The sequence below is a fragment of the Caloenas nicobarica genome, chromosome 6, assembly GCF_036013445.1.
Source record: "Caloenas nicobarica isolate bCalNic1 chromosome 6, bCalNic1.hap1, whole genome shotgun sequence".
Taxonomy (NCBI): domain Eukaryota; kingdom Metazoa; phylum Chordata; class Aves; order Columbiformes; family Columbidae; genus Caloenas; species Caloenas nicobarica.
In genome coordinates this window covers 5,211,874-5,233,302 of record NC_088250.1, presented here as the reverse complement: position 1 = coordinate 5,233,302, position 21,429 = coordinate 5,211,874, and the positions used below count along the sequence as shown (strand labels likewise).

The 21,429-nt window shown below is 42.4% G+C and overlaps 1 protein-coding gene across 1 annotated transcript in view; it reads left to right on the top strand.

The window, feature by feature from the left end:
• Positions 1–17,390, top strand: part of KLF7 (KLF transcription factor 7) — a 59,599-nt gene extending 42,209 nt beyond the window's left edge. Inside the window, exons 3-4 of the mRNA XM_065638171.1 lie at positions 3,420–3,543; positions 10,437–17,390. Coding sequence (XP_065494243.1) covers positions 3,420–3,543; positions 10,437–10,488 — 176 coding nt within the window. The 3' untranslated portion in view covers positions 10,489–17,390. The remainder of the gene's footprint in view (positions 1–3,419; positions 3,544–10,436) is intronic.
• Positions 17,391–21,429: the final 4,039 nt, after the last annotated feature.

Below are 21,429 nucleotides of genomic sequence, written 5' to 3'. Positions count from 1 at the left end.
GCCCTTCACAGGTGCATTTGTGGATGTGTGGAAGCTGAACCGGCCCCACGGTGTGAAGCACATTCCGAACTGAAACAGCTGAGTATTTAACAGCTGCATATTTGGGTATCCTCTTCTTTTTGGATACGCCTTGGCTCCTCCACTGAGTGCATTTGTATAAATGTGGATTTATGGATTTGTTTAAGTGCTGTACAGATCCTTGTGTTGAGCAAAGGTGACTTAAGGAGCAGAGCCTCCTTCCTGAGAGGGGCTCGCAGGCACAAGTTTTAAGTGCGGTTATTAATTTTGAGGAATTAGAGCCTGAAAAAAAGTCAGTGTGGCACAGCTTCGTGATGTTCCCATTTTTAATTGGATTTTGAAGCTCATAATTAATTTGTTAAAAAGGGAGAGATCCTGGCCCTGTAGAAGTGAGTGGGAGTTTTGCCATTGCTTTCAGCAGAGGAGGATCTCACCATCTATCTTTCGATTCTCGCTAATCCCCTGCAACAACAGAAGAGCCGCCTGGCACGTGGAAAGGATCCTTCCCATTTCTTCTCCATCCCTGCGCTTTCTACATATGTGCACCTTGGCAAGATGTGCTTTCGGCTTCGGGTAAGGTGAAAGCAGCCATTCAAGAAGCAGTTTGTTCTCAGTCTTCATGTGCAGAGGTACAGAGGTCTCTCTCTTGCCCTCTCCTGTTTTTGCGTAGCTGCAGGAGGGCAGGAAATCCAACCTCTTTGAGGTCTCTGGGTCAAGGAGCCGTCTGACGTGGCTTTAAAGGTCACCATGCCATGCGGAGCACTGTATGCCAGCGTGCTGTCTGGAGCACAAAGAGGTACTGTCTGACATTTAGTGAAACGAGGCTTGGGTTATAGAGGAAAAGCATCTGAAAACAAAATTCAGCTCAGGGCTGTGTAAAGCCAGACCAGGAACCCTTGAGAGAGGAGCCCCTGCAGCAAGGAAACAGAGATATGTGGCATCCCATGGCTTTACCAGTAATCATGCTTGGCATTTCTGTCTCTTGTAACCTACATATAGCACTGTACATTTTCAAAGCTCTTGGCAAATGTTAACAAGCCAAACTCGGCTTCAGTCCTAATAGCCATTGTTTCAGAGAAAGCCCAGGAAGTTTTTCCTTCACCCTCGCACTCTGTAGGTGACTGTATCCTTCAGACTGGCTGTACATGCCAGATTGTGCTGAGCAGTCAGTCGTCTTCTGCAGTTGCTTTGCAGCGAGTGTAGCAAACATACTCTGCGAGGCGGTTTGTCTCTACTCAAAGGTAGGCACTAGAGAGCGTCAGAGAACCGAGGAAGCTGAGTTATCATCGAGGCTTGTTTACTGACAGCTTTTAAAAATAACGCAGGAACTGTTCAGGCAGAACCGGCATGCCATCACAGACATGAGCAGGGCTGGGGGAAATCCCTTTTCTCTGAGAAGGGGAGAGCAGATGCAGAATGCCAGGTAGGATGTCAAGGGCTGGTGGGGGAGAGCTCTGGTGCCTGGGGTCAGCAATGGTGACAGTGTTTGAATTACAGATGAGTAACCAGCACAGAAACAAGACACCAGCACTTGGCTCACTAACAAGAAGTTTCTTGCATTCCCTTCCCGCCCCCCCCCCACCCCCCGCCCCAAGACATCCTATTGAAAGAAAAAAAAAAAGAACAAAAGGCAAGTCTGCAGAAATTACCAATGGGCACAATCTAAGTGGGGTGGTGTTATTGTTGGCTCAGTCCTTTGTCCTATTGGGCATTTTCTCGTGGTGGACTGTGGCACACAATAGAGACATCCAGACTGGCCTTTCCGCATTTGGGGACTGAGAGACAAATGGATATTTTGGTGAAGTCTTGCCAGCTGCTGCCCCCACTTCATTGCTTCACCTCAATGAATCCTTTAGTTGACCTACTGAGCCAAAGAAGCTTCTCAGAGGGCAGTAAAATGGCTCAGCTCCAGTTTACGTCTCAGCCTACTCTGCTTTTCTCTCTGGGGCAGACGACCACTGCGAACAGAGCTGGCTGTGCAATAAGAAGTCTGCAGAAACTCACTTACTAGAGAGAAGCTTTTTTTCCATGTATTTTGATGCAATTCTCTTGCCCTCTTCACTTTTCTTGCTCTTCTGGCTTCTCCAGTTTGTCATCTTGAAATACGTAGGTCTCCCATAATCAGAATGCACTCCTTTACTTGCTGAGTAGACATGCTAAATATAGAAATCTCTGTCTCTGCGCTGAGAAATTTGTCTGTGTGGCCAAGTGATTGTTTCATGTGATTGGCATAGAGAGGTCGTACAGACTGCAACTTCAGTTTCATCAGTGGTGGGTTTTTTAAGATCACCTTCTTAGCAATTTTAAGATCAAATAAATAAATAATAATCCCTTCTCTGTTTATAATTGCCAGCTTAGAAGCTTGGTAGTAAAAGTAATTTCTTGTCTGCGTTTTATCTCAACTCCCCTCTCTTCTAATGCATCCATACGGTACTGACTGTGTGAGGAAATGTGACATGAGGTTTCTATAGGAGGAGATGTGCTAGAGCATTTGTTCTGGAGGGAGATGATAAATTTGCATGCACACAAATACATGTGCACTGAAGAAGACAATGGGAGGCATGAGACCTTGGAATTCTTCATCAGAAGGTGTTAATGACTCCAGGGATGTTACACCACGGCAGAGTTTGACCCACAGAGCCTGGTTTGCATTAGGAGACGGGTAGATGTGAACACAGCAGACGAGAATCTCTCCTATCTTATCACTGCACCGTTTCACTGCCTTCAGTGGTATGGTTGATATTTTGGGGCAGAATAACAGCTCATAAAGGTATAGTGCAAAAAGCCTGAATGACCAGCTGATTTAAAGAAGAAAACATTTCTCCTCTCTCACTCATTGTTCTGACACGTAATTTCTTGACCCAGGGAAAGGTTTTTGTTGTCAGAAGCAAGTAAAGAAGGCACAGTCCTAGGGAGCAGAGGGGAACATGTGTGTCTGGCCAGGAGAGGAGTAAATGGAGGGGTAAGGCATGCAATGCAGAGGTGCTGGTCACTCTGGTGCACACCTGCATGAGTTTAGGTGTTAGTACAGCCACTCACAGGTACCACAGTAATTCATCTGGCAAGGGCAGAGTAAACTGAAAATCAGCGTCCAGCCACACAGCAGAACAGGCATCAGGGGATGTTCTGAGGGCTTCTTCAAAGAGTAATTGACTGGCTTTGTTAGAAATGGGAAATAAGGTTGTGCAGGAATTTTAGCAGTGGTAAAGTTTGGGCTGGATCCATCCTCAGTACAATGTGTCGCAAGCCCTAAGTTGTTTTCATCCCACGCTGGCCATGAATTGTGTGACGGGCTTACCTGCCCGAGCGGGACAGAGGCGAAGTGGGAGGACACAGGGCTTGCAAGTTGAGTGCTCAGTAATCGTGCTGCCACGCTGACTGTTCTCTCCTCCCCTCTGCAGGTGAGAAGCCTTACAAGTGCTCGTGGGAAGGGTGCGAGTGGCGTTTTGCACGGAGCGACGAGCTCACGAGGCATTACAGAAAGCACACGGGTGCAAAGCCCTTTAAATGCAACCATTGTGACAGGTAATGCAGCCTCCTAACACCGTGTTCGAGCAACATGCAGTTGTTATGAGCAGCTCGGAGCCACCAGCTCCCCCAGACGAGAGCCCTGGCTCCCAGCAGAGGCCCCTTCTGGCCTCCTGTCCCGCTGCCTCCATCCCCGAGCCGAGGAGGGACCCTGCGCTCTGCCCCTGTCCTCTGGGCTGGCAGAGCTGCAGTACTTCTAATCCCATAGCACACAGAGACGTGCGACCAGGTGTAGGTCTGACTGAAGCCTGTTGTGGGCACAGGATTCAGTCTGTTGGGCAGCTCTTGTTAACACTCTTAAAGCAGAGAAGACATCCAGAGGGCCCTGGACCACTTCAGTGATGGACTGCTCGACAAAGCATCTCAGCTTTCCGTCTCCTGGTCCTATGAGCCCGGTGCTCTCAAAAAGGCAGAGCTGCCTCTATTTGCTCTGCTTCAAGGGCTACCCCAAACATCACTACTAACTGCCTGTATTTTGGCAGGGTGGGCCTCACAAAACTGATGGGCCTCGCAAATATGTGGGTGTACAACATGGGGGTGGAGAGGGTGTGTGGCTGTTGTGCCACAAATCTATAGGAAACACCTAGGAGGAAAGTACTGAATTTCTCTACGATTATTGTCTTCTCTCACCACTGAGTCCAGGGCTCTGTGCTTCCCCAGATGCAAAAGTCAGTGAAAGACAAGCAAAGGCCTTCGTTTTCAAAAACACAGGAGCGATTTGGGCACATCTGACAATTCAAGTTTGTGGGGTTGTTTTGTGTAGGATCAGTGATCTCTACATATTGCTGCTAATTAGCGACTCTTGTCCTGCAGTTTTAAATCTCACCCTTGACATCTATTTAATGTGGGAAATACTCTGCATCTTCATTCTGTATGCACCCAGATTTAAAAGCCTGACAGGTGCGCAGAGCCGTCTCTGGGCACTCAGAAATGAGGGGCTGGTTTTGCCTGGTGAGCTTGTAAGGAACAAACCACCTATAGAACTATATAATAAGAAAATGCAAAACCAACAAGCTGAGCACCCAGCAGCTCCCAGCGAGAGCCACTGTTGCTGCCGCTCACCACCGATTCCTTCTTGCAGTCCTCACCACTTTAGCTGCTCAAATGAATGATGAACTCGTCTGAAAAATCTGGTCATCCTTGTTTGGTGCTGGGCGTTTTTGAAAGCTGGGTTCTTTGAATTTCAGAACAAAACGAAAAGAAAACCCTGCTCCCCATCCCCAGTCCCAATTGATAAGAAATCAGGGTGGAGCAAAAGCAATTACCCCTGTAATGACTCTTGACAGCATTGACAGGATGGAACAATGAGCACTTCTCCCCCTTGCCACCCCCCCAGCTGGAGATTGGCAGTGCCCTGGGTGAAACCTGGATCCACTATTGAGTAATCGAATAATGTGCTTGCATCTGAACATGTTATCCAGCTAATCCTATTTATATATATTTTTAAAAGAGGCTTAAGAAAATTACCCATCTTTTTAATGCAGCACTAAGGTTCTCTGTTCTGATAAGGAGACGTTTTGTAATACAATAAAGGCTCTAGGAAGCCTCTGGGTACACCAGACCAGCAGCAAACATGCGTGGAGAGAGGATGTGTGGGACATAAACAAGGGACCCCATCCTTTTATGGGAAGGAAATTAGATCATTTTCACATCCTGCCTTTCCAAGAGCTTCATCTCCTTAAGTGCTCCTCTCCCCTTGTCTCCCTCCTTCCCATCTCCCTTCCCCCACCGAGGGCTTCCTCTTCGATTATCTTTTGTTTTAGCCCTGGATTATCTTTTGTTTGCTCAGAATGAGGGACAGGATAAGCCAAGTAGGGACCTTGGAGTTGTGCTTTTGTATAAGCATCTCTGTGAAGGAGAACAGTTATGTTCTCCGTTTTAAATATGAGGCATTGCCATTCTCTTTTCTCTCCTCTGAAGAACAAACTGACCATCCTGTCCCCACAAACACACACACCCCCACACACATACACACAAAGCCCCAGGGTTTCTGTGTCAGGACAGACAATATTTTTAGCAGAGATCTAAAGAAATACAGTCGGTATTTTCAACTTCTCGGTCTCTTTCAGCCCTTTGTTAAGTATTCATTCTTCTCCCTCTGCCTATTATCCCATCCTACCCAGGTTTTTTTCTTTGGCAGCCAACTCAGTCACTGCAGTCAAGAGAGAGATTCCTGCAGTCATCTAATGCATTTTCTGCTCTTTACCTGAATCTGTAGATGAAGGAAAAATATTTATTAATAACTTAAGAGTACTGGGGATTGTGCACTGTCAAATTCCATGCACATACCATCTGTGTGGTGGTAGGAGACAGATTTGTCTTTACTCTCTCAGTCAATTGTTGCAAGCCTGTAGAGTGATGGTGCCTGTTCTTCTTTTGGCCCACTCTGCCATACCACTATTTTTCCTTCTTTTCTCTTTCTCAGATCTCTCTACTACCACCTATTGCAGATATCACCTCAAGCAAGCACTGAAGCATGTGCCTAAATCTGTCCTTAGCTATTTAGGCAGGCTTATAATGTTAAAGACGCCCCTTCCTGAGCCAGGGTTCCCAGCTGGAGAACAGCTTCCCTCTGTTTGAACTGCCACCCCTAATTGCACCCACCATTATTGACAGGAGCTGTGCTCACCCTCTCAGACATCTTGGTTTGCCAAACTTTAAGGAGCCCTTTGGAGCTCTTTTAGCAACACCACCATAGCGCAAAGCACATGCCTGTTGTTGTTCAGAGGTGAAGGCCATACCTTGGCAATCAGAGCATGAAAGTGGTCATTCAAATACCAAAGGGGAATGTTGTGCACACAGTCTGGTTGCAATTCGCTCCCCAGACTGTTTTCAGATGCATTTGTGTCTCTCACCTTCTGGCAGACATCAAAGGGGTATTAATGTCCTCTGTGTACAGGTCAATTTTAAATCAAAAGAGATAAGAAGACATATTCCTCTTCTCCTGCTGTGCCAACCCTATCCCAACACCATGCAGCCCACAGATCACATTGTTAGTTATAGCTGGCAAACTACCTCTGGTTTGAGTAGCACCATATGTACTGCAAATGTTGTGTGGTTTGGTGGCAGCAGGGGACAAAGGAGAATCAGCTGAAGTGGTGCAGAAAGCAGCGTCCAAGTCCCCATTGCCTTCCAGACACCAGGGCTATGCTGGTTATTAGCAGTGCTTTTGCCAAGAAAGGCAGGACCAGATGATCCTTGTGGTCCCTTCCAAGCTGGTATTCTATGATTCCCCAGGAATTACACTTTTCAGAAATGCAGGGTAGGGTTATGTTCCTCACAGAGTGCAAGCCCTCAGCACTCCAAGGGAAAGAGGATGACAGGGTAGTGACACTCGTTCATTCTGCCTAAATATATGTTAGAAGATAGCAGCTTAGTGCCACACTCTTGGGGTATATATTTCTCTGTGTGTGTGCGTGCGCGTGATTTCCTTTTTGACGTGAAGCTGAGAGCACACTTAGCTGGAACAAACGCATCCCACAGTGGAGAATCCACAGCTGGTAAGAAAGGTGGCTGAGCAATATATTCTCTTCTCATCATAGTCACCTTCCCTCTTCCTCCTGCAGAGGCTTCAGTGCCGAGCAGTACTGTGTTGCTAAGGAGATAGAGCAAAAACAGAAAGGAAGGAATCATGTTTGGGAGCAAGGAATTTGTGTTTCACGCATCGCTGTTTGACTCTCAGAATTAGGGTATCCTATTGTAGCATAAACTGTCCTTTCTAGGAAGAGCTGGACTTGGGGAAGGGTGATGGAGAAGATTGTGATGGGCTCACGTACAATGTGCGGAGCTGGTCTGGAGCTGGAAGAGGTGTAAAGCCAGAGGTGCGGAGCAAGGTCTTGTCTCATGGGCAGGACTAGAGACCACCAAGCTGCTGTTTCTTAATTTCTCAAGAAAGGAGTTTCCCTTGACAACTTACCCTGTGGAGCCTCTTTCGCCGCTGCCTCTAGTTCCAGATGAGGAAAAAAAAAAAATAGTGTCCACTGATCAATAGCTTTTCCTGACAGTGTGATTTAGCTGCACAATTTTGCGGGGACTGTTTTAGTGTTGAAAATAAATGTCCACATCCACCAGCCTTACCAAGAGAAAGAACTAAGCAAATTAGTCAGCAGGAAAATGTGAGGAATTAGTATTGTACCATTTTATTAGCTACAAATTAGCAAATATGATACCATTTTATTAGCTATAAAACTATTCTAAGGCTGAAAAATATACCAGATGCTAATACTGTGGTTATTGATGTGAAACAATGTATTGAATCCATATTTTTAACAGATCTTGCTGTACTGTGACTCAGCATACTTCTTCCTGGGTTGCATCTATAATAGAGACAACCAGAGAGGAAAAGCCGTGCTTGGATGGTGGTCTTAGGACTAGTCCTAGGCAGAAGTGCCAGCTGGTGCGTGTCTTTTTGGCAGCCACTCCAGCCGTTGTTTTGTTTTGGCAGCCCTTGTAGCCAGCTGATGCTAATTTCTCAGTTTAGAGTGACGAGAGAGATGCTGGTCCAAGGGGGTATTTTGGCACCCTAGGGCTAGAAAATTCGAGCTGTGCTGAGCCCGCGGTGTTGAAAGCCGAGTGTCCATTGTCAGATTCGCGTCTGTCTTGCTGTGTTTCACATAGGAGCTTGGAGGAATGCAGCCTCCATCCTATTTTGAAGTCTTATCTTCTTAATTTTTGCTGCTCTGAAGGTATTAACCGCCTTATAAACTGCTACAAACCAGCAGAGAAGAGCTGACTCGAGCAGAGCTCTGTGCGTCCACAGAAGATGAGTATCGAGCTCTTCTTGCAGAAGTTGTCTTATTCTGAAGCTTCTTTGTCTTAAAAATGCACCTTTCGATCACTCATCTCTGCATGTAGATGGAGCTGGATTGCTCATGCAGGGGAATACTGCAAAGATCCCCTAACTATTTGAAATCTCTTCATTTTTATAGTTCTCAGCCTTTCTCTGCTTAGGGTGTTTATCCTCTGGGTATTTAGATTGAGTGTTCTTTTTTATCTTTGGTTTTTGGCTTTTTTTACTGAGTAGTTCAATTCATTCTTTTACCTTCTTTCTGAAAAATACAAAATACTCAACTACTGCTTTTTTAGGAAATACATTCAGTAACCACATATGAGCTATCCAAATTCTCACAATAAGCCATTTGGATATTCTTGAGACCTGTATTGGTGGCTCTTTTATACTCTAAATCTGTGAGGCAGTGAAAAGACATTCCACGCAAGTCAGTTCTGGAAGTAGCTCTACATGGTGCCCTGGGAGTCAATAAAAATTTTACTCAAAAGCAGGTTTTTGTATGATATTTAGAATGTATGGTTTTTGCTATTAGTAAAAATAAATAAGCCAGTGTCTTATTGCCTAGGGTGGAAAGAAGGCAAGCCAAGATTTGCAGGGGACTTGGAAACCTTCTGGTTTCTAGTGCTCAACTTGAAGTATCTAGTAGAAGTTTAATTTCTGAGAGTGTCTGAGTCCTGCTGCTCTGTCTCCATTTCAGGGCTTTGGGGTGCAGTTTGCTCTCTGGTGCCATACGTGTCTTTAATGACACCACGATGGTGGGTGTGAAATGAGTTGATGGTTTCAATCCTATTTCTAATGGGTATAAAGTCAGAAAACTGTTCTTGCTTACTGGCAGTCTTGATAAAATGGGGCTTATATTGAATGACAGGGAAGAAGAGCACTTGTCCTCCTGAGAACTTATTCCTCTGATCACTGACAATATCTTGGTGGTGTGAAGTGCCTGAATTTGGCACCGTTCCTGCTGCTGTGGGTGCCCTGCCCTGCAGCACCTCTACGACAAAGCAGCTGTTTTAGAGTAGTAATTCCTGATTAACTCTTTGTGGGGTTGCTCTTCTCCTGGAGTAAGTGTGTTTTATTCTGAGTATCTTGGCCCACTTCCCAAATGGCTTAAGTTATTTCAGAAGAAGGCACTCATAAGCCTTTAGAGAGGAAGTTAATCAAGAATAGATGCTTCATTTCAAACTCCTGCCCTACCTTATTCTGAATTAACTGCGTGTTTAGACCAGCCTTAAAACTCAACTAGTTCTCTAGGGCTGCCGGTCTAAGTCCATCTTATCAGCATCCATCCATATGTTCAGAATGTCAAAACATTGTGTATTCTTATGAGATGGATTAAAATGGCATTGTGGATAAAGAACACAAGTTGAAAGCTGAAGTCCTGGCTTTTTTTTTTTTCTGGTTTTACTACACTTCTTGTGTGATTTACAATTTCCTTGTCTTCTCTGTCTCTCAATTTTCACTCTTAACGAAATAGGCATAATACCTTATCTTCTCTCAACACTCTTCAGGGAGATAGCGTTCATCAACAGCCACATATTACCACCCAGATTCCCAGCAGAGAGAAAGGGAGAGATATGTAGCGTGATGGATTGTCAGCCTCCAAACTCCGAACCAGCTTTCCTTCCAGTTTGGAGTTAGAAATGAAAACTCAGCTTTCGAAACTGGCATCATACTTCAGTGCTCGTTGCAGGTACTGGGCACTTGAGAAACCTAGAGGTTTTTTCAACCGGTATTGCTGAGTACTTGAGCAAAACTGACTTTTTTTTTTTTTTTATGTGCGTACACACACTTATACTAAATATATGATTTTATACTATAGGTGCATAGATGAGCACCCTTCCCTGATGAAAGAAGTGAAAGAAGAGGGAGGGAGAGGAACAGAGAAAAGAGAGATCTATTTAGCTGCCCAAGAGCCAGGATAGTTGGCCATCTGTAGTCACAGAGGTCAATTGCACAGGGTTTGGTGGCAATCCATGGATAATCTAAGGAATGTCTTTAAACATGGATATGTGTTTCCTCCTGTATATAAGGAGGAAGGAGCAGGAACCTGGCTTTTCCAAATCCTGTGCTTATTTCATTTCCCACTTACTTTATTTTGCAGGTGTTTCTCCAGGTCTGATCACCTCGCCCTCCACATGAAGAGACACATCTAAATATCAGTCACCTTGCCATGGATGTCATCTGAGCTCAGTGTTGTGAGCTGAAAGTGGAACTCAAGTTACAACGCGCTGCCTTGCAGGAGAAGAGAACTCGATCACGTGTAATCCTCTGTACAGAGACCACTCGCTCACACCATCAGGCACCTAATTATACTTAAATACATACATCGGCTCTTTATGCCTTGCCCCAGCTGGATGGGAGAAGATGCAGGCGAGGAAATGGTATAGAGGTGAAGTAAATGAGAAGGAACAATTGCTTACAGTACTTCATCCCTCTCGGATTTGTTTCCTGTTTTTGCCAGTGGAAATCAAAGAAAATGGAGGAGGCTTCCCTGCAGGTGGACGGCAGGAAGAGGGGCTTATTTAACTTGCTTCTCAGTGCAACTCAGCAGGAGAATAAATCGTCTTGAAGTTGCATATTTGTAGCACTAACTTTATTTTTAAATAGATGGGGGGAAAACAATGACCTAGAAAACCAAATCCCAGTTTGGTAGCCAAAATTAACCTCTTGGTTCATTTGTCCTTTGTCTGAGAATTCCTAATGTTCAGTGCATCAGACTTCTCACAGACACTTTGACCTGTCTTGGTGTTGGTTCTTCTTCCTAGAACTGAGCTATTGAGATCCTATTAAGTCAATACCAGTGGCCTTAATGGCAGTAGACTGTGGAGTGACACTTGTGACACAAATATCCTTTTTTTGGCCTGAGTTTATGTAGACTTCACGGAGGACTATATTTTTGTTGGTCGTTTTTATTTTAATTTTTGTTTTGGCTATTGCACAACATATGCACTAGGGACTCTGGAAGCTGCTGCCATGATGGCCAAGTGGCCAAGGGATAAACCCCTGAGAAACAGCACCTAATATCTCTGTAGGCCTCACCTTATTGCCATAGCTAGGACTTCTTGTTTATTTGTTGAACAAAAACCTTTAAAAGCTTATTTGGAAGCTCAAACATTTTTTCTCTTTTCTCCACGAACAAGTGATCTTCAGAACTCCTTGTCTTCACCTGGATATCGGTCTGGGACTGGCCACACAGGCATGACTACAGGATTCCTTCCACATCATGTGAGCACGTTAGCCACGACCCACAGTGACTTAGAGATGAATTATGTTGCTTTTTCTTACTGTTCTTCTATTAACCAATTTAAAACATTAGACTTTTGTTTGTGTAAAGAGCACCTGCAGACGTTTTAATTTAAAGCTAATGTTTGTTGAGCATCTTACACACAAAAACAAAACAAAAGAAAACAAAGCCAAAAATCCTACTCCAGTCTCTGAGTGGGAAATCGAGAACTTCTTCCAAGTACGATGGCTTCATTCAGCTTTAGCCTTTTAAAGAAATTATCAAAGTCCTCCTTTTCCATTCATCAAGTTGATGCTGTAGCCCACTCCTATATGAAAAAATGTAACAGTATGAACGGTAAAGGAAGGGTTGGATTTTACATACAGCATTGAGGCTTTTCCAAATGATTGGTCTAAAGTATTGCTAACCTAGAGGTCCATTTGGGCCCACTGTATGAACCATCAAGGAGAAGTGGAGGTCTCATGCTCACCCTTCAGTCCTATTGATAATTTGATTTCGTTGGCTCAAAGTGGATTAAAGTCTTCATTACAAAAGAAAAACAAAAAAAAATGTATCTTATCATAACTTGCATTTGAAACTATTTGGCACTGGCCCTGACTCCAAAGACTGCATTTAGGACCATAAAAATGGCCTATGCAAGCAGGCAGGTGGTCATTAGGTTGTATATTTTGTATATTCTGGGACCATCCCTACAAGATGTGTCTAGAAATGAAACAAAATGGCGCGTGGTCCACAAATGATTGCTGCTTTTTTATACTGTATTAGCCAACTGCCCTTCTTTGACTGTTTCGACTCACTGACTGTTAAATATTTCCCTTAATTTATGTTTTGGGAGGTAAAACTGTACTCTTAGGGGAAAAGTAACAAACAAGAAACTCGATAGATGTTTAAGAGCTGTCACCGGGATCCTTGGCACTTGAGTTCTCAGCTTTTTGCAACCTTTGGTTCCAGTGAGAGATTGAATTTACTCAAAAGATGCTGTTTTTCCTCACAGTTTTCACAAAACACTGTGACTGTCAACTGAACACTTTGGGGACAGGGGGGAAATACGATGTCTGGCCCATATGGTATGAAATATGGACCAAAATCTAACCATCTTTTAGGGACAATGATGTAACGTTCGTGATAAGAGCATGAGAGAGATCAAGAGGGAGAGTGAAAGAAAGAAAAGAAAGAAAGAGAGAAAGAGAGAGAGAACGAATATTGAGTTTATTCCAAAGATTTAAAACTAACTCTACTCTATATGTGTATATATATATGCTTATATATATATATGTATGCATTTAAAATTATGGAGCACTGCTTGCTGACAATCTCGTATTTCTCTACTTCTGTATTTGCATACTTGTAATGGCCATTCCACCCAGCTGTTCCACTGGGACTGAGGGCCCTAGAATCCAATTTGTGTTGGAATATATAGAGCATCCTGCCAGATGTCTAATGGCAACTGAAACCTCAGCTGTGTGAAACTGTAGAGGATCCAGTCAGTGCATTAGATTAAAAAAAAAAAAAGGTAAGAGAGTCCTAGAATTTCATTACTGTAGTGTCCTAAAGTGTGATCTCTCAAACCCCCCACTATGATATTCATTGGCTGTGAACCTGCATAAATATCCTCCTTTGACCTCTGAACACACCTGCCTTTAGACATGCTATGAGCAGTCTACAAACCTTAATTGTTAAGTGTCAGTTTAAATATTGGACTCTATTTAAAATGGGAAAAAAACCAAGCAAGACTGTTTATTTACTGCCAGTTGTTATTTATGGTCTTGTTGACATCTTATTTAAATGTGGCGGAACAAGGGCCCCATGGAATAAACCATGCTGAGATGTCTGATTATGTTGTTCTAGAGGGAGGCCTACAACTAAATTGTGGATCCAAACAGCCTAAAAAACGTAAAAGAAAAGGGGGATAAGAGACCGAACCAGATTTCAGATTTCTCAGGCTCTCTCTGTAGCAGGTCTTGAGCTCCGAAGCCAGATTTTGAGCTTTGGGACTATCTCTTCTGTTGTAAATGGAGATATTTTTCACCTATATACATGGCGTGCTCAATCTCTGGACTTCAGTTTTAGGGTGCTCATATGCAAGTGTCTTAGTCATTACTGAAATTTTGAACCATCACTGGTGTTTTGTAGAAGAAATCTCCATTTTGGAAAGGTGTAATTAGTGACACATTCCAGGATTGTTGTTTACAATGCCCAGTTTTGTGTCTTCACAGATATTTTAAGCTGTGCACTTCAAACTTGTGTAATCTGTTATAGCTGTTTAGGCCTGTGCCTCCTTGCTAAAGTTGTACAGTTGTCTTCTCTTTGTAAACTATGAGTAGAAACAGGCTAATGAGGAAAGGCTAATCCTCTCCATAAGGCTTCTTGGAAGCGAACCCATAAATGGATGATTTGGTAACAGCTGAGGACCGAGTGATGCAGCTGTAGAAAGGAGAAGCTTAACTGTGTTTCCTTCATGCTAGATCTATGCGTATTTGCAAAAGAGGAGCCATTATAAAAAAGTCAGATTGTGGTTTCCGAGACCGTGAAACTATAGGATGAGAACAAATTGAGACAGAAGTGTCACAGAATAGTGCACATAGAGGAAGCATCTAAAGCAAATATGAGGTTTTGTGAATAGCTAAATAATATTTTGGAGCAGAGCAGTCAATCATAGAATCATGAAGGTGGGAAGGCACCTCCAGAGCCAGTCTGGCCAACCTCTAACTAGAGTTGGTTGCTCAGGGCCATATCTAGCTGAGTTTTAAATATCCCCAGGGATGGAAATTCTACAACCTCTCTGTGCAAGCTGGTCCAATATTTGACCACCTTTACAGTAAAAATAAAAATTTTAAAAATCCGTGTGTCAAGTAGGAATTTTCCATGTTCCAACTTGTTTTCGTTGCCTCTTCCACTACGCGCCTCCAAGAAGAGTCTGGCTTCTTCTCTTAGAAATTTATAGATAGCAATAAGATCTACCCTTGCCCTTCTCTTCCTAAGACTGAACCCTGTCTCTCAGCCTCTCTTCATCCATCGTGTGTTCCCGAACCTGATCTCCATGGTGACTCTCTGCTAGGCTGACTCCAACGTGTCAATAATTTTCTTGTAATGAGGAGACCAAAACTAGACATTATTCCAGATCAAGGAGCACTCCGGATGTTACAGTGTTGATATAATTTATTCTAGATTTTCCCATTATCTGATTGAGACAAGCTATACTCCATTATGAGATTCATTTAGGAAATGCCAGTATCAAGATTTTTCTAATAAGGTTTGTTGAATCTGTGTATAAAAATATGCTTATAGAAATGTGCTTTCTATACGGCCAGCTTGAGGCCTGGCAAGCAAAATTCTATTTTCTCAACATAATCATTGCTGTTTTACCTTAAACTAAAATGATGTATTGTTTCACTCGTACTATATTCAGTACGAAGAGACATGATGCTGCATTTTAGTTACTTTCTGGACAAAAATAACACTTCAGTGCATCTTTGTTCTGTTTGGTTTTCCCCTCAGGAGATAAAGAGCAACCTAAAATACCACATGTATTTTATAAAGATTGGTCTAACAGAAGAGAGGATTCCAGAGTCCAGAGTATTTTTCATTATCCCAGAGTTGTCCTTTTTCAATAGCCAGTACTCAGTCTAGAAAATTGTGTTACCTGGATAAATTGGCAAATGAAGAAGAGAGAGGACAGACTGAAATCCCAGATTCTTTTAATGTCTTGGACAAGGCCCTGAGCAGTCTGTTCTAACTAAAGTGTGTTTTAAACCAGGGGTTGAATTAGGTGACTTCCAGAGGTACCTTCCAACATTAATTTTTCTGTGTTTCTATGATTCATTTCAGAGCTCTCGCTCATTAAATGTGAACTGGTTCTAGTTCTTTCCAGTCTTGTGCTGGTGGAACAGACTGTAGGGTTTCTCTCAAACTCTGATAGTTTCATCCTTATTAAATTTTATAAGGCTTCTTCATGAGGGAGACTTGGAGAGGAGGAAATCTTAAAAAAAAAAAACCCTAAACCCTTAGCAAGCCAGTTTGAAGCAATGTCATACCAGGAGATGTGTCACAGCTCCAGGGACCAACCAAATATTATGGAAAGAAGTTTGCTAGTCTGGAAGACCCATGTGATGTCTCAAAAATGGTTTCCAGGACCTGAAATCCAAGCCAACATATATTTCTGCAAAGGTGAAGATTTTTTTTTTTCATTTGTTCTTACTTTCCTCAGACTTTTTGGAATTGGGTTTACTGGTTTTTTTAGGCTAGCACATTTTCGCTTAATACATGGAAAGCACTGACCAAACACAGATGGGAAGAAGAACCTGAATGCAAGAGGAGCCCCCAGGTCCTTGCTTTTAGAACTGTTTTAACCTGAGGAGTAAAAAGAAACCCAATCACTAGGGTGTACGGCTAAATTGGGGTTGATCAATATGATAGCTGCAGTGATTGAGTGTATCTTACCTGTGACCTGTCTGATATTTGCAGAATCAGGCTTTCTCCCTCATTTTTACCTGGCCCTAGACAATTTGGGCTTTTTAGCTGTCTCTAACATGAAGGTTGCTCCTTTTTAACGTAGTTTATCTGTGTACAAAAGATGTCATAATCGGTGCTTTTGACAAAACTGATGAAAATCCAACTTGCTTAAGTGTTCCTTTTCTTTGCCTGTTCCCTTAATGCGTGTCAAAATCTTTAAATTTAAAAAAAATTTAAAAGACGAAAATGTTGTAAATAATGTTACCAGGCCAGCACCCAGTGGCTCAAGGGCTTTTATTCTTGATTTTATTCAGGACTTGGCACATCCCATCATACCATCCAGTAAGACTGTTTTTAAGCTTTCACATTCTGGGTGACGCCTCTAACCCAACGCTCTTTTAAAGTACTTTTTGCTGATTTCAGATATAATTGCACTTGCAAACATCCCTACATGCCAAGAACAAAAACAATGCTTGACAATAACTCTATTTAACTCTGTCTTGAATAAATGAAAATGATTTTCTCCTAAGATACTACAACTCATCATTGACAAGTCTGCCCTGTCTTTCATTAGCATTAAATCTACACCTTCTTGAATGGTCATTTCCAGGTCAAGCTTGAATATTCTTCCTTTTGTCACATTTGTGTCTCTTTTTATTAATAGTTTAGGGATGACTACTGCAGTCATTCCCCTCCACAGCCCTACACTGACTTCAGTGACAAGATTTAGCATTGTAAAAACAGTAAGATCTGGCCTACCAGGTACTAACATCTGTCTTGTAAAGCTGAGACTTTCCTCCTCCCTTAGAGGAAGAAGTCCAAGATGTACTATATAAGTTATATATATAATGACGCAGTTGTATATATAAATTATATACCTAAAAATGTGGAGATGGGGGGTAGGCTGCCTTTATCACCTCAAGAATGCGTTTCCCTACCTGAAAACTTCCAAATGCAGGTGTCATTTTTCAAACAGGGTTTTTATAGTTTCCCTTGATGCTTGTTAATGGCATTTTTGGTGTAATAATTAAAGTTGGAACTCTTTGCGGTTTTCAAAACGAAAGCTTTGATGATTTTTTTTTTTAAGTGCTTTGGTCCTAACGTCTATATACTGCCAGAAAACAGGTTCTCCACGCTGTCTCTGTGTGGGAGTGGCTGGATACCAGTATATACTGTATATACCTACACAGAAGAGGAGACTGAGCTACTGACTCACAGTTTGTAGTAGCCAACCGTGCCTATTGCTTTGATTTAGGGAGGGCACTTGCTGTTGCCACTGCATTTTAGGAATCATGTCAGCTTCTGTAGGAAAGTTTTCAACGATGCTGGGAAATACATGTTGCTGTGTACTGTGAATGAGTAGGCTGCAAATTTGGGGATGGGGAGGGGAGGCGGGAAGGGAGGGGGATGAGGGCTTAGCATGTACACACTAAAAGTGAACTAGAATGGACAGAAAGGTGACAATTTTAGCCTTTATTGTTGGGCTGTTGGGGAAACGAAAAGCTAACACGCAGTCCCTGGAAGGCCTGATGGCTGAAGGGCTGATCTTTATATTTTGCAACATCCATTTTACCTGTTGCTCTGTATTTTAAACCCCAGGCCTGTCGGATTCTGGAAGTACATCAAAACACTGCTTTAAACACTACTTTGTTACCAAGGCCATGTCTCTACCAGGGAAGCTGCCCTATGTTGAAATAATCTGCCAAAATCACTTTGTGGCTGCACCTATTACTCGATTGCCTGGATTGAGTTTGCGTTGGCATCCTATGCAGTTAAGCTAAAGTGTAAGAAATGCTTCAACCAATTAAGATACCTCTACAGGAAGGTTCTTGCACCAATTTAAGTACCTGTTTTGAATTCACTGCATATAAACTGTGACAGCTTTTCCATTAGAAACAAGGCCTTAGTTTAGCATGTCTGCTCATCTAGTTGAAAAAATAACAATGCAGGCTGGTTTTTTTTTTTTTTTTTGCTTGCTTTGCAAAGTGGCCTGTTTTCTTCCTTCTGCTTTGAAACCTTTCTTGTTCTCTAATACACATTAGATTTTTGTTCGGGGGATTTTTTTAAGCAACAACAACAACAACAAAGTATGAATGCTCCCTATTAAAAAAACAAAAACAAAAAAACAACAAAAAAAACCCCAACACAACATTGCTTGAAGGACTTTCATTTTGCACTATAATTTTTCTTTTACCAGATGTGTCTGATAAGTGCATTTTGGAAATGCCCTCGGTCACGTTCTCTCAGGCCTACTCTGGTATTTCTAATATATCACAGAAGTACCCAATCTTGTAGCCCTCAGTTCTGCCTTTTTTTGACATTTTATTTTTTTTAAGCTTTTTATATATATATATATAAATATATTACTTTGTCAGTTTTTTTGCTGTACAAAAAGTCTTAAGATTTAAAAATATTATTTGTATTATATGATGGTGGTATGTTAATGTTACAAAATTATTAATGAAGAAAAAATTTATTTTTGTTACTGGTCTGTTTCATAATTCTTTTTTAAATTGGTATATTGTAAGATATCTATGCAAAAATGTTATGTGACGCATTTTTATTTAAGAATGTAATATGTGTAATAAACAGTAGAATGTGTTTGGCCCGAGAGTGTTCAGTGTGCCTTGTATATTATTTCTTTAAGAAAACTTCTGTGAACAGTGAAATGGCTTTTGAATATCAGTTAAGGCTGTGGTTCTGTAAACAGTCATTGACATAAAACACATGACTTCTAAGTATGCTTTAGCTTATCAGAATTACATTTTTCATTTAAATAATTTATTTGGTTTTAATGTATTTTATAGCAGTTAAGTGTAGCTTGTATTCATACCATATCACATGTTGCTTTTGGAAAAGATGCTCAAGAAGTAAGTTCTTATTCCTAAAAGCTGACCAGATTTCCATCTAGTTTGTAATCCTGCTTCTGTTGGAGTCAGTGACCTCTGTTATCTGACATTTTACACTGGCTGAAGATTTTAGGCAGTGTTATTTTTGTAAAAGACAACAGAGAACACTTGCATTGCATTTCCCATGCCACGCTTTGAAAACATTTGTCGGTCAGTGCTCAAAACGGGACTAGACTTGGAGGCTCCTGAGCAGCAGCGCTGTGCTCGTGTCCGCGCATCAGCGTGTCTGCAGGAGCGCGCTCTTGTTCTCCTTCCCCCGCCTCAGCCGTTCGATCTCCCTCTTCAACGTCTGCAAAATTGCAAGCACAATTGAACCCACCCGGACGCTCGAGTACTAAAAATGTATTTAGGCAGTAAAAACAGTCATTCCGAGCACAGTTACTTTGCAGTGTCATGGCATAAAATGAAATTAGTTTTTCAAGTCAGGCCCTTATCCCTTTAGCTTTTTGCTGCCTTGTGCTCGCACGCTGCAGCAACATGAACGGGCGCTACACAGGGACATCCTGTGAGGCTCATCTGACACAAACTTGCTTTTATTTCTGGGACAACAGGCCTCACTCACCTTGTTGGGAAGCCTGTTAGGATTGTTTATATCAGACAGAAGGTAGGATTTCCCTCCTGACATCTGTGTCTAGAAGCCAGATGACCATTCTAACCTACTCATTTATACTCCTTCTGTAGCTAATGAAGAGAGACATTTCCAGAAGGGACTCACTCCAGGGATGAGTTGGATGCAAAAGGATCTGAGGTGATGTCAAGCATTTCTGGAAAGCCACATGGTGAGTTGGAAGGAAAAAAGTAACAGTGATGCCCATGGCTGCCCTGGTCACTCAGGTTGTACCAGGTGTTTGATGATGGGCATAATTTGTAGTGTTTGGGTATATATAGCTCTTGAGCACTGGAAAAGGGCTCAGCACAGGTCAAAATTGTGTTCTAAATTATCAAAAGCACAGTGCTCTGGCTGCTTCAGTGCAGCAGTGATATCTTGGTGTCATTCTTAGTGTGAGTGAGGCAGTCAGTTGCCATAGAGTTTTTGCAACCCTACCATGAAATTACAAGGTTGAAAAAAATGGTCTCTTTGTTGTAGACTGAAGTATGATGTAGGTATGAATGGAGCTGTGTACGACATAGAATTCTACCTGCCAATAGAATTTTTACTTTATAGTGTTCATCTTCTAAATACAAGGTCCAGGTTCCTTCACTTTCTCTCTTCCTTGAAAACCTCTGGAAGCTTTTAGCATCTCATTGACCTTGAGCTTTCTGACAGTTATATGTCCATACGTCTAGACAAAGATCCTTCTAGTATAATTTAGTCCTCTGCTCTCCACCTGAGAGAGGGACTTCCAGAGAGCTCTGGAACATCCTTCTTGAAGGAAACTTTGGGGCAGCACAGCTGGTTTTTTGGCCTGTATTCAGCTGGTATGAATTGGAGGGAGGATTATCAATTACAGGTAAACATATAACCAGTTTGTTTTCCAGGAACTTTCAGAAAATACAATGCTTTACTGGCATATAATTCCTCTTAGGTTATTGGTCTACAGGAATAGCTGTCAGACGCTTCCCTGGGCAGGAGGCCAGGGGAAAAAGATACTGTGAAAGAACTGCTTCCCTCTGAAATTGTTCAGGTAGCACACAGCCACGCACCTTGGGCAACTCGCACTTTCAGGGTGCGGAGTTCTCTAAGGGAAGAAAAGAAGAATTTCTTCACTTCTAGGGTTAGACTGCATATGACCATCTTATTGAGCTCATCTGATGCAAACGCATCATGTGCAAACTATGTCTGAAAAGTCACGCAAAGTTTGCCTGATTTTACAAATATTTGTAATAGTCTGGGTTTAATTATTTTTTAAAGATGTCAGTCAGTTTTGACAGGAAATAAACAGTTTTTCATTAACAGTTTCTGACCACCCGGCTGGCAGTCTTTCCAGAAGCCCAGTCACAAACCACATCTCCTGAGTGACAGCTTGTGGGCCTCATCGTGTACCTCTGTGGTGCTGAAAGCTGACGAGGGTTATTGGAACTATTGCTTCTAGGGGCCTTCTGTGTATATGGATTGTCCATTGACTTCAGTTTTCTGCAGCCTTTTTGTCTGAAACTGTAAGGGACATATCCTATTTTCAGAGGCCCTTCCTTATGTACCCCTGCGCTTCATTTCAGATTGTTTGCCTCTGTTCTGCCTGGTTAATGTTCAGTGATGGGGAGGCACTAAAACTGGGCAAGATGAAGCTGTGCTGTATCTACTTGGTCTTGAGTTTAAAATTCCAGAGCTTTTGAGGCTTTTCTGAACTCAGTCAAATTTACTTCTATCCGCTGGATTTCTCCTGGAATTTTTGGAGGTGCAAAATTACCAAAATCATCTCAAACAGGTGGAACAGAATCGTTGTATCTCAAATTCAACTTGAATTCCTCAAATGATATATAGTGTGGACTGAAAGCCAGAGTCCCAATCCAGGCAAATGCTTTCTGGTCCACAGCTCCTATCTTTCTAA